This window comes from Erinaceus europaeus, chromosome 4, assembly GCF_950295315.1.
Source record: "Erinaceus europaeus chromosome 4, mEriEur2.1, whole genome shotgun sequence".
NCBI lineage: Eukaryota > Metazoa > Chordata > Mammalia > Eulipotyphla > Erinaceidae > Erinaceus > Erinaceus europaeus.
The window spans coordinates 153,254,585-153,267,443 of NC_080165.1; the positions used below are offsets into that span (position 1 = coordinate 153,254,585).

At 53.9% G+C, this 12,859-nt stretch overlaps 1 protein-coding gene across 1 annotated transcript in view; it reads right to left on the bottom strand.

Annotated features, from left to right (window-relative positions):
- Window positions 1–6,863, bottom strand: part of UFL1 (UFM1 specific ligase 1) — a 29,236-nt gene extending 22,373 nt beyond the window's left edge. Inside the window, exons 1-5 of the mRNA XM_060190749.1 lie at window positions 6,718–6,863; window positions 4,836–4,981; window positions 3,365–3,393; window positions 2,287–2,384; window positions 1,228–1,342 (exon numbers count right to left, since the gene is read on the bottom strand). Of these exons, the coding sequence (XP_060046732.1) occupies window positions 1,228–1,342; window positions 2,287–2,384; window positions 3,365–3,393; window positions 4,836–4,981; window positions 6,718–6,794 (465 nt within the window). The 5' untranslated portion in view covers window positions 6,795–6,863. The remainder of the gene's footprint in view (window positions 1–1,227; window positions 1,343–2,286; window positions 2,385–3,364; window positions 3,394–4,835; window positions 4,982–6,717) is intronic.
- Window positions 6,864–12,859: the final 5,996 nt, after the last annotated feature.

Here is a 12,859-nt window from a genome sequence, read left to right on the forward strand (position 1 = left end):
AGGGTTCAGCAAAGTAGAGCAACGAAGCAGTGCACTTGCTTTGTCTAGTGTCATCTCATGAAAGGAAGCTTATATAAGCTTCAGTCCTGTGATCTCTTTCTCTTTCTAGCTGAATCAGTCAGCCCAGAGAAACCCTGTTGATGACCAAAAAACAAGTCAAACCAATCAACACAAACCCAATATTCCATTTGATAAAATTTCCATTGTTGTGGGGGAGACAGCATAATGGTTCTAGCACAAGACTCCCATGCCTGAAGCTACAAAGGTCTCAAATTCAATCTGCAGCAGCATCATGAGCCAGAGAAGAACAGGGCTCTGGTAAAAACAAACAGGTCCACCATTAAACAAAAACAAAACCCCTTTCAGGGGTGGGAGAGATAGCATAATGGTTATGCAAACAGACCTGAGGCTACAGATCCTAGGTTCAATTCCCCACACTACCATATGCCAGAGCTAAGCAGTATTCTGGTAAAAAAAAAAAAATCAACTAATTAATTAATTTAAAATATAAATATGAGGTTAACTGTTGAAAGGCTCTGTAGGAAAGAGAACACTTGTGCACTGTTGACAGGAAAGCAAATTGGTACCAACACATTGAAAACAGTAAGGAAACTTCAAAAAAACTAAAAATAGAACTACCATATGATTCAAAGTTTTCATTGTAAAGCACAGAGGTGAAGTGATTCTTTTTATTTTTTAGTACTGAATAACTAAGCAGTGGCACAGACAGACCCCAAATCAAAATAAGTTTAATTCTAGAGTCCACGAGTCCTCCACCCTTGTACAAGACATTTGGGCAAGAAAATTCCTTGTATAGAGAATGTTCTGTGAATGTTAGGAATGTCAGCACTCCTGGTCTTTACTCACAAGAGACCAGTAGTACTGCTACTCAATCTCTATTAGTCCACCATCATTTCTAAAATATAACTAGGTGATCAGAACTGTAAACACTGTGGTCAGTTTCTATATAGTTGACAGAATCAGGAAACAGACCTATGCATTCATGATACACTTAAAACTGAATTAAAGCAGGCCAAATTTTTTTTTAGGGTTTAGAAGTATTATAATTTGTAAATTATTTTCAAAGTCACCAATGTGTCAATAGTTAGAAATATGCCCCCAAATATACTATTACAACATCAACAGTCAAACATTGCAAAGATCAATTAATGGAAGTCCAGTTTTTTCCTTCCATGAATAGTCTTTGCTTATCTAAGAACAAAATACCTGTGTCAGAAAGTTTCCAGGGAGATCATAGGTTTTACACAGCTCTGATATGGCAACCTGACCACTTTCTTGCAACTTATCATTAACCTCTTCTGCCAACCGATCCAAATAGTTCCTAGTATTTATTAAAAAGGAAAAATGAAAACAATTAAGAATGAGTTTTCTTCTATATTTTATGTTTGACTTGTGTGGCAATAAAGTCTGCCCTAGAAATAGAAGGCCAGATGTGTCTAGGTCGACACATGTAATTTTTCCTCCAATGTTAATCACATCACAAAGGCTGGAATTTTTTAATAATAGGAATTTTGCAATGATATTCCACTAATATTTCTATAAACCTATTTTCAGAGTTAGGCTCATAAAGAAAAGAAAGGCAAAACTTAGGTCTTGATGTTTTGTCGGCATTATTTATTAAATGAGAATGAACCAAAGCATCACTCTGGCACATGCAATGCCAGGTATTGAACACGGGAACTCAGACTTTCAAGTTAAAAGTTCTAGCCACTCACAGGCCTCAGGTTTTGATAATCTTTGATCATTGAAAACAAAAATCTGCTATGTTCTGAAGTATTCAATATTAATCAAGTCCTTGTTTTTTGTCTGCTTTTTTTTTTTGTTTGTTTGTTTCTTTTTTTAATTGCCATCAGGGTCATTGCTGGGGCTTGGTGCTGGCACTATGAATCCACTGCTCATGGCAGTCATTTTTCCTTCCCCTCCCCCCTTTCTTTTTTACCAGATAGGATAGAAATTGAGAGGGAAGGGGGAAATAGGGAAAGATAAAGAGAGACACCTGCATACTTGCTTCACCACTTATGAGGCCTCACCACTGCAGGTGGGGAGCAGAGGCTTGAACCCAAGTCTTTGAGCATAATAATGCCTGCACTCAGCCAGGTGCAATACTGCCCAGCTGGATCCTCAAGTCCTTATTTTTCAATATAATGATCCTTATAATGAAAACCAGTACTAAAAAGGGTTTTAACCAAAATAGACCTGCTCTAAAATTAAATATAAATGAGGCCAAATATACTTATGGAAAGAGTTCTTTAATAATGTACTTACTCATCTATCAGTTGTCCCAAAATAAGTTGAACATGCTTTTCTGATTTAACAATATCACCAATTCTGTTTTCAATATATGTCAAGTCAACATTAATTACCTGAAAATAAACACAACTGCTACTAGTGCCACGTTCACAATATATATCAAGCTTGAAAGCATATATGTAGAAATACCATTTTTATAGCATACCTACTATGGTGTATTACATTTGACATATAAAGAGCTTTGATCAAGTTAGTAGAAGCTTATTGCTTATTTGCATTCAGCTCTTAATAACTGCACTTTCTCTCGTTAGGAAAGTGTATATCCCAGCAGAAGAAAGTGCATTTAGACAGAAAGCTATTTCACATGACTCGTCACCCTGTATATGATGTACTTTATTGATTATTTATTTGCCAGAAACAGAGAGAAACGTGTAGCACTGCTTCACTGCTCATGAAGCTTTCAGCCAGCAGGTGGGAACCAGGGGTTTGAAGCCAGAACCCATCAGCACTGTAACAGGTGCTCTGAGGGGAGTGCCACGGCCCAGCTCATACACTGCTGCTCACTAAGGACACCTTACTTTTACTTACTTATAATAAAAACTTTTTCTTTATTTGACAGAGACAGTGAAAAACTGAGCGGGAAGGGGAAGATAGAGAGGGAGCTAGAGTCACCTGCAGCCCTGCTCTACCCCTTGTGAGGCTTACCTGCTGCAGGTGGGATGGGAGCCTGACCCCAGGTCCTTGTGCATGGTGTGTCAATCCCCAGCCCCCAAATACCTTGCTTTAAAAAACACTTTACTACTTACACTTACTAAAAATACTGACACACAAAAGTAGCGATTTTCTCAAAAAATCGTATTAATTCTGAAATTACATAAAATTAAAACTGAGTTTAATTGGTAAAGCATAAAGCATAAGCAAACCAAAGGGGCACAATAATTAAATTGACTCCATTTGTCAGACTTTAAAATGATTGAATGCACTGGTGAGTGTATTCCGCAGCACTATACAAAATAGGACACCAGTATCATTGAATACTTGACAACACTAAACAAACATCAAAACTGATGTCAAAAGAAAAATAGAAATTTACCTTTTGTAGATCAACAATGTTTACTCGACCTTAAAAGAAGATAATCATTTATTTTATATTACACATAGACCAATCTTAAACTGTCAATTCCAACACGTTAACATTCTGCATCATCTAAGTCACACTGTTTATATTTTCAAATAAACTTGCATTTTAAGTTTTAAAAAGAAAAAAAGGAAAATCAAATTGTCCTTGCTTATAGTACTGTTCCATAGAATGATGGGTATAACAACAATGAATCTCCTAACTTGTTAATATGTAAAGATTCTTTGTAAAGTCTGCTAACATGGCCTTGAATTTCAAAAAGAAATGCTACTTAAAAGTCACTGTTCCGTCTTGATGATCAGTGCCTGCTAACAGCTAAGTACCCTTGCTTGAGTCACGATACACTCACAGGCTCACACACACTAGACATAGTGGGTAATAAAAAATTCTGTTCTGGGTAGGGGTAGATAGCATAATGGTTATGCAATGAGATTCTCATGCCTGAGGCTCCAAAGTCCCAGGTTCAATCCCCTGCACCACCAAAAGCCAGAGCTGATCAGTGCTCTGGTAAAAAAAAAAAAAAAAAAATTCTGTTCTAGAAAACACTTCATCAGCTACAGTAAATCCAGAGGGAGTGGGGAGACAGACACCTGCAGCCCTGCTTCACCACTTGTGTAGCTTTCCCCCTGCAGGCTAGGACTAGGGGCTCGAACCCGGACCCCTGTGGATCCTAGGGTGTGCGCTCAACCAGGTGCACCACCACCCGGCTACCAAACACAATTTTTCAAGCAATAGTTTCGGGGCTGGAGCAACAGGTCGTTGGGCGGAGTGGAGGGGAGCGCTGCCTAACTGCTTCTGGCCTGCGGACACTGCAAGGCCGAGGCTGCGCTTGTGCTTCTCTACAGGAGAAGGCCACTGAGGGCGCGACCTGCAGTCTGAGGCCCCTGGGGTCACATGACCATTGGCGGCTCTGCAGGAGGCTGGCAGGTGGCCACAGCCGGCTGGGCTCCCAGGAAGGAGGCACTGGGAGAGCTGGCGTCCCAGCACAAGCAGTGGCTCTGGCTTTGCCCCCTACCTTCACCCAGCTTGTCATAGGAATGTGTGGTGTCTACAGGGAGGCTGACCACCACAGCTGAGGAGAGCCCTGAGGAAAGCGTGGTGTCTACAGGGAGGCTGACCACCACAGCTGAGCAGAGCCCGGAGGAAAGCGTGGTGTCTACAGAGAGGCTGACCACCACAGCTGAGGAGAGCCCTGAGGAAAGCGTGGTGTCTACAGGGAGGCTGACCACCACAGCTGAGGAGAGCCCGGAGGAATGCGTGGTGTCTACAGGGAGGCTGACCACCACAGCTGAGGAGAGCCCGGAGGAATGCGTGGTGTCTACAGGGAGGCTGACCACCACAGGGCCTAGGGCATACTGAGTGCTGACGTGCTCACGGGTCTGCGGAGACCCCAGAAGCAGGCGAGAGGAGGGAGGCCGCCACTCACCACCGCGGACGGCCAGCTCCTCCCGCATCTCCTTGCTGATCTGCGCCGGAGTGAGGTACTCCTTCCCGTCCAGCGTGTGCACCACCTCCAGCTGCTTCTGGGCCACCAGCTTGCTCACGACCTCCACGCAGTTCCGCTCCGACAACCTGAGGAGAGGAGCCGGGCTGTGCAGCTCGCAGAGGGCGAGGGCGAGCGAGGAGCTGCTGCGTCCTGAAGACCGCGTCCTCACAGCGCGCAGCACCCGCGGCGCCTCAGAGCCTGTGGGGCTGCTGTGGCCTGAGTTCCAGTGGGTGGACCTCAGTCCTGACCGGGACTCCACTGGCTCGCAGACCTGCCTGTAGCTCGGACCTCAAGAGGAGGCGCGACAGATCCTCGCAGGGCAGATTCTCTAGCACCCGGAGCACGTGGGCTTCCACCCGCTCAGCGCAGCCCACCCGGCCTTCCAGCCCAGAGCGCGGGCAGGGCCAGCAGCCTGGAGCGGCAGCACCCGCGCTGGAGGCTCCGGCCCGGGTGTGTGGGAGTCACTGTCCCGCAGCCCCGCAGCCCCAACACGTCACAGCAGACCAGGTGGGTGTGGGTGGCCCGTGGCTGGGTGAATCCCCCACGAGAGCAGCGGGAGCTCTCCGGGGCTGAGTGACAGGGGCCCCGAGAAAAGCGCTCCTGTGGGGGGGTGTGACCTGGCGGAGGGGTGGGGGATGGGAGGGTGCTGCGGGGAGCAGGGTGACAGGAGTGACCCAGGGGCGGGGTGACGGGGGTGACGGAATGACGGGGGTGACGGGTGTGACTGTCTGACGGGGTGACTGAAGGGGGTGACTGTCTGACGGGGGTGACAGGGTGACTGAAAGGGGTGATGGGGTGACTGAAAGGGGTGACGGGGTGACTGAAAGGGGGTGACGGGGTGACTGAAGGGGGGTGACGGGGTGACTGGAGGGGGTGACGGGGTGACTGAAGGGGGTGACTGTCTGACGGGGGTGACAGGGTGACTGAAAGGGGTGACGGGGTGACTGAAGGGGGGTGACGGGGTGACTGAAGGGGGTGACGGGGTGACTGGAGGGGGGTGGCGGGGTGACTGAAGGGGGTGGCGGGGTGACTGGAGGGGGGTGGCGGGGTGACTGAAGGGGGTGGCGGGGTGACTGAAGGGGGGTGACGGGGTGACTGGAGGGGGTGACGGGGTGACTGGAGGGGGGTGGCGGGGTGACTGAAGGGGGTGGCGGGGTGACTGAAGGGAGGTGACGGGGTGACTGGAGGGGGGTGGCGGGGTGACTGAAGGGGGTGACTGAAGGGGTGGCGGGGTGACTGAAGGGGGTGACGGGGTGACTGAAGGGGGTGGCGGGGTGACTGGAGGGGGGTGGCGGGGTGACTGAAGGGGGGTGGCGGGGTGACTGAAGGGGGGTGACGGGGTGACTGGAGGGGGGTGGCGGGGTGACTGAAGGGGGTGGCGGGGTGACTGGAGGGGGTGGCGGGGTGACTGAAGGGGGTGACGGGGTGACTGAAGGGGGTGACGGGGTGACTGAAGGGGGGTGGCGGGGTGACTGGAGGGGGTGGCGGGGTGACTGGAGGGGGGTGGCGGGGTGACTGGAGGGGGGTGGCGGGGTGACTGGAGGGGGTGGCGGGGTGACTGGAGGGGGGTGGCGGGGTGACTGGAGGGGGTGGCGGGGTGACTGAAGGGGGGTGACGGGGTGACTGAAGGGGGGTGACGGGGTGACTGAAGGGGGTGACTTTCTGGGGTGACTGAAGGGGGTGGCGGGGTGACTGGGTACCGGGCGACCCGGGAGGTGTGGCGGGGCCGATGCTCCGGAGGTGTCGCCCGGCCGGTGGCCGCAGGGGCAACGTGAGGGTCGGGGGGCCCCGTGTGGAGTCGCGCGTGGAGTCCCGCAGGCACCTGTGCGCGGCGTCCGTGAACTGCGCGCGCTGGAAGTCCGCCGCCAGCCGCCGGATCTCCTCCCAGGCGTCCGCCATCGCTGCCTGAGGCCGGAGAGGGTGCGGGGACGGCGGCCAACCCGGCGGGGCGGGGCGGGGCGGGGCGGGGCGGGGCGGGGCGGGGCGGGGCGGGGCGTGGAGAGAAGAGCGGCCGCCACGTCAGCGCACGGGCGGCGCGCGGGGACGCGGCTACGTCACACGTCAGAGCACGGGCTGCGCGCGGGGACGCGGCTACGTCACACGTCAGAGCACGGGCGGCGCGAGGGGACGCGGCTACGTCACACGTCAGAGCACGGGCTGCGCGCGGGGACGCGGCTACGTCACACGTCAGAGCACGGGCGGCGCGAGGGGACGCGGCTACGTCACACGTCAGAGCACGGGCGGCGCGCGGGGACGCGGCTACGTCACACGTCAGAGCACGGGCTGAGCGCGGGGACGCGGCTACGTCACACGTCAGAGCACGGGCGGCGCGAGGGGACGCGGCTACGTCACACGTCAGAGCACGGGCTGCGCGCGGGGACGCGGCTACGTCACACGTCAGAGCACGGGCGGCGCGAGGGGACGCGGCTACGTCACACGTCAGAGCACGGGCGGCGCGCGGGGACGCGGCTACGTCACACGTCAGAGCACGGGCTGCGCGCGGGGACGCGGCTACGTCACACGTCAGAGCACGGGCGGCGCGAGGGGACGCGGCTACGTCACACGTCAGAGCACGGGCTGCGCGCGGGGACGCGGCTACGTCACACGTCAGAGCACGGGCGGCGCGCGGGGACGCGGCTACGTCACACGTCAGCGCACGGGCGGCGCGCGGGGACGCGGCTACGTCACACGTCAGAGCACGGGCTGCGCGCGGGGACGCGGCTACGTCACACGTCAGAGCACGGGCGGCGCGCGGGGACGCGGCTACGTCACACGTCAGCGCTCGGGCGGCGCGCGGGGGCGACGTTACGTCGGCGCACGGGCTTTACGTCAGCTCGGAGACGGACGGGCCGTGGGCAGGGACGGGTCAGTGGGTGGAGGCGGCGCTGGAGGCCGCGTGTCTGCGCGTGTGGGAGAAGCCGGGCGTCCGGCATTGGGTTGCTGTCGGCAGAGACGCGAGCGGGGGCGCCCGGGAGGCTCCTGTCCCCGGGGCTCGGCTCCCCGCGCGGGTCGCGGCCGGCGGTGCGGGGGGAGGGGGGCTGCGCATGCGCGCGGCCGGCCCGCAGCTGGGCTCCGGGTCTCGAACCCGCGTCGTGCCGGGCGCGGAGGGTGAGGGGACGCCGTTCCCGTGGTTCGTGCGGCGAGGGAGCCGGAGGCGGCGGGCTGAGCGGAGCAGCGGTCGCGCCACCGACGAGGACGGCAGGGCCCGGAATGCCCGTGGCCGGGACTCATCCGCTCCGAACAGGCGGCACGTTTCCGGGTTCGAGCCCCCGGCTCCCCACCTGCAGGGGCGTCGCTTCCCAGGCGGTGACGCAGGTCTGCAGGTGTCTGTCTGTCTCTCCCCCTCTCTGTCTTCCCCTCCTCTCTCTATTTCTCTCTGTCCTATCCAACAACAACGACAGCAATAACAACAACAACAACAACAACAATAAAAAACAACCAGGGCAACAAAAGGGGGTAAATAAATGTTCTTTAAAAATGCAGAAAGAAGTGCTGAGAAGCGTAGCGTTATTCTACGGACTTGGCAGTTCTTGGATCTCCTGAAACCTGAACCCAAGGTGTCTGGAGATGCAGGGAGGTGGCGGGGTGAGCTGGGCCGGGCCGAGAGGCGAGCTCGCGGAGAGCCTGCCGCACCCTCCCCGGCGCCCGCTCCGCGCCTTTGCTCTGTCTTCTCTCTACCATTTCTAAAGATGAGATAAGATGAAATAACAAATTTAAATGGACAGACCGGGGACTAACGGACGGGGCTTCTGGCGCGCACCGGGAGGCCGACGGCACAGGCTGAAGGGAGCACGGCTGTTTCTCTCCCTGCGAAGGGAAGCTGTGGAGGTGTGAGGACGGGGCCTTCACAGACTCACAGTTCGTTTCCTCAGCGTGAAAAGTAGGTTGACGGGATCAGGAGTGGGCACTTGTATTGGAAGCCTGAGGACGTGAGTAAACGTCGATTCTGCGAGGAGACGAACGAGAGGAAGAGTGCGGGTCAATGTCGCGTATCTAAGAAGACGAACAGGAGGAAGAGTGCGGGTCAGTGTCGCGTATCCAAGAAGAGGAACGAGAGGAAGAGTGCGGGTCAGTGTCGCATATCTAAGAAGACGAACAGGAGGAAGAGTGCGGGAAGGTGTCGCGTATCTAAGAAGACGAACAAGAGGAAGAGTGCGGGTCAGTGTCACGTATCTAAGATGAACAGGAGGAAGAGTGAGGGTCAGTGTCGCGTATCTAAGAAGACGAACAGGAGGAAGAGTGCCGGTCAGTGTCGCGTATCTAAGATGAACAGGAGGAAGAGTGCCGGTCAGTGTCGCGTATCTAAGAAGACGAACAGGAGGAAGAGTGCGGGTCAGTGTCGCGTATCTAAGAAGACGAACAGGAGGAAGAGTGCGGGTCAGTGTCGCGTATCCAAGAAGACGAACAGGAGGAAGAGTGCCGGTCAGTGTCGCGTATCTAAGAAGAGGAACGAGAGGAAGAGTGCGGGTCAGTGTCGCGTATCTAAGAAGACGAACAGGAGGAAGAGTGCGGGTCAGTGTCGCGTATCCAAGAAGACGAACAGGAGGAAGAGTGCGGGTCAGTGTCGCGTATCCAAGAAGACGAACAGGAGGAAGAGTGCGGGTCAGTGTCGCGTATCCAAGAAGAGGAACGAGAGGAAGAGTGCGGGTCAGTGTCGCATATCTAAGAAGACGAACAGGAGGAAGAGTGCGGGTCAGTGTCGCGTATCTAAGAAGACGAACAGGAGGAAGAGTGCCGGTCAGTGTCACGTATCTAAGATGAACAGGAGGAAGAGTGCCGGTCAGTGTCGCGTATCTAAGAAGACGAACAGGAGGAAGAGTGCGGGTCAGTGTCGCGTATCTAAGAAGACGAACAGGAGGAAGAGTGCGGGTCAGTGTCGCGTATCCAAGAAGAGGAACGAGAGGAAGAGTGCGGGTCAGTGTCGCGTATCCAAGAAGAGGAACGAGAGGAAGAGTGCCGGTCAGTGTCACGTATCTAAGAAGAGGAACGAGAGGAAGAGTGCGGGTCAGTGTCACGTATCTAAGAAGACGAACAGGAGGAAGAGTGCGGGTCAGTGTCGCGTATCTAAGAAGAAGAACAGGAGGAAGAGTGCGGGTCAGTGTCGCGTATCTAAGAAGACGAACAGGAGGAAGAGTGCGGGTCAGTGTTGCGTATCCAAGAAGAGGAACGAGAGGAAGAGTGCGGGTCAGTGTCGCGTATCCAAGAAGAGGAACGAGAGGAAGAGTGCCGGTCAGTGTCACGTATCTAAGAAGAGGAACGAGAGGAAGAGTGCGGGTCAGTGTCACGTATCTAAGAAGACGAACAGGAGGAAGAGTGCGGGTCAGTGTCGCGTATCTAAGAAGACGAACAGGAGGAAGAGTGCGGGTCAGTGTCGCGTATCCAAGAAGACGAACAGGAGGAAGAGTGCGGGTCAGTGTCGCGTATCCAAGAAGAGGAACGAGAGGAAGAGTGCGGGTCAGTGTCGCATATCTAAGAAGACGAACAGGAGGAAGAGTGCGGGTCAGTGTCGCGTATCTAAGAAGACGAACAGGAGGAAGAGTGCCGGTCAGTGTCACGTATCTAAGATGAACAGGAGGAAGAGTGCCGGTCAGTGTCACGTATCTAAGATGAACAGGAGGAAGAGTGCCGGTCAGTGTCGCGTATCTAAGAAGACGAACAGGAGGAAGAGTGCGGGTCAGTGTCGCGTATCTAAGAAGACGAACAGGAGGAAGAGTGCGGGTCAGTGTCGCGTATCAAAGAAGAGGAACGAGAGGAAGAGTGCGGGTCAGTGTCGCGTATCCAAGAAGAGGAACGAGAGGAAGAGTGCGGGTCAGTGTCGCGTATCTAAGAAGACGAACAGGAGGAAGAGTGCGGGTCAGTGTCGCGTATCTAAGAAGACGAACAGGAGGAAGAGTGCGGGTCAGTGTCGCGTATCCAAGAAGACGAACAGGAGGAAGAGTGCCGGTCAAGTCGCGTATCTAAGAAGAGGAACGAGAGGAAGAGTGCGGGTCAGTGTCGCGTATCTAAGAAGACGAACAGGAGGAAGAGTGCGGGTCAGTGTCGCGTATCCAAGAAGACGAACAGGAGGAAGAGTGCGGGTCAGTGTCGCGTATCTAAGATGAACAGGAGGAAGAGTGCCGGTCAGTGTCGCGTATCTAAGATGAACAGGAGGAAGAGTACCGGTCAGTGTCGCGTATCTAAGATGAACAGGAGGAAGAGTGCCGGTCAGTGTCACGTATCTAAGATGAACAGGAGGAAGAGTGCGGGTCAGTGTCGCGTATCTAAGAAGAGGAACGAGAGGAAGAGTGCGGGTCAGTGTCGCGTATCTAAGATGAACAGGAGGAAGAGTGCCGGTCAGTGTCGCGTATCTAAGATGAACAGGAGGAAGAGTGCCGGTCAGTGTCACGTATCTAAGATGAACAGGAGGAAGAGTGCGGGTCAGTGTCGCGTATCTAAGAAGAGGAACGAGAGGAAGAGTGCGGGTCAGTGTCGCATATCTAAGAAGACGAACAGGAGGAAGAGTGCGGGTCAGTGTCGCGTATCTAAGAAGAGGAACGAGAGGAAGAGTGCGGGTCAGTGTCGCGTATCTAAGAAGAGGAACGAGAGGAAGAGTGCGGGTCAGTGTCGCGTATCTAAGAAGAGGAACGAGAGGAAGAGTGCGGGTCAGTGTCGCGTATCCTAGAAGACGAACAGGAGGAAGAGTGCCGGTCAGTGTCGCGTATCCAAGAAGACGAACAGGAGGAAGAGTGCCGGTCAGTGTCACGTATCTAAGATGAACAGGAGGAAGAGTGCCGGTCAGTGTCACGTATCTAAGATGAACAGGAGGAAGAGTGCCGGTCAGTGTCGCGTATCTAAGATGAACAGGAGGAAGAGTGCCGGTCAGTGTCACGTATCTAAGATGAACAGGAGGAAGAGTGCCGGTCAGTGTCGCGTATCTAAGAAGAGGAACGAGAGGAAGAGTGCGGGTCAGTGTCGCGTATCTAAGAAGACGAACAGGAGGAAGAGTGCGGGTCAGTGTCGCGTATCCAAGAAGACGAACAGGAGGAAGAGTGCGGGTCAGTGTCGCGTATCCAAGAAGACGAACAGGAGGAAGAGTGCGGGTCAGTGTCGCGTATCCAAGAAGAGGAACGAGAGGAAGAGTGCGGGTCAGTGTCGCATATCTAAGAAGACGAACAGGAGGAAGAGTGCGGGTCAGTGTCGCGTATCTAAGAAGACGAACAGGAGGAAGAGTGCCGGTCAGTGTCACGTATCTAAGATGAACAGGAGGAAGAGTGCCGGTCAGTGTCACGTATCTAAGATGAACAGGAGGAAGAGTGCGGGTCAGTGTCGCGTATCTAAGAAGACGAACAGGAGGAAGAGTGCGGGTCAGTGTCGCGTATCTAAGAAGACGAACAGGAGGAAGAGTGCGGGTCAGTGTCGCGTATCAAAGAAGAGGAACGAGAGGAAGAGTGCGGGTCAGTGTCGCGTATCCAAGAAGAGGAACGAGAGGAAGAGTGCGGGTCAGTGTCGCGTATCTAAGAAGACGAACAGGAGGAAGAGTGCGGGTCAGTGTCGCGTATCTAAGAAGACGAACAGGAGGAAGAGTGCGGGTCAGTGTCGCGTATCCAAGAAGACGAACAGGAGGAAGAGTGCCGGTCAGTGTCGCGTATCTAAGAAGAGGAACGAGAGGAAGAGTGCGGGTCAGTGTCGCGTATCTAAGAAGACGAACAGGAGGAAGAGTGCGGGTCAGTGTCGCGTATCCAAGAAGACGAACAGGAGGAATAGTGCGGGTCAGTGTCGCGTATCTAAGATGAACAGGAGGAAGAGTGCCGGTCAGTGTCGCGTATCTAAGATGAACAGGAGGAAGAGTACCGGTCAGTGTCGCGTATCTAAGATGAACAGGAGGAAGAGTGCCGGTCAGTGTCGCGTATCTAAGATGAACAGGAGGAAGAGTGCCGGTCAGTGTCACGTATCTAAGATGAACAGGAGGAAGAGTGCGGGTCAGT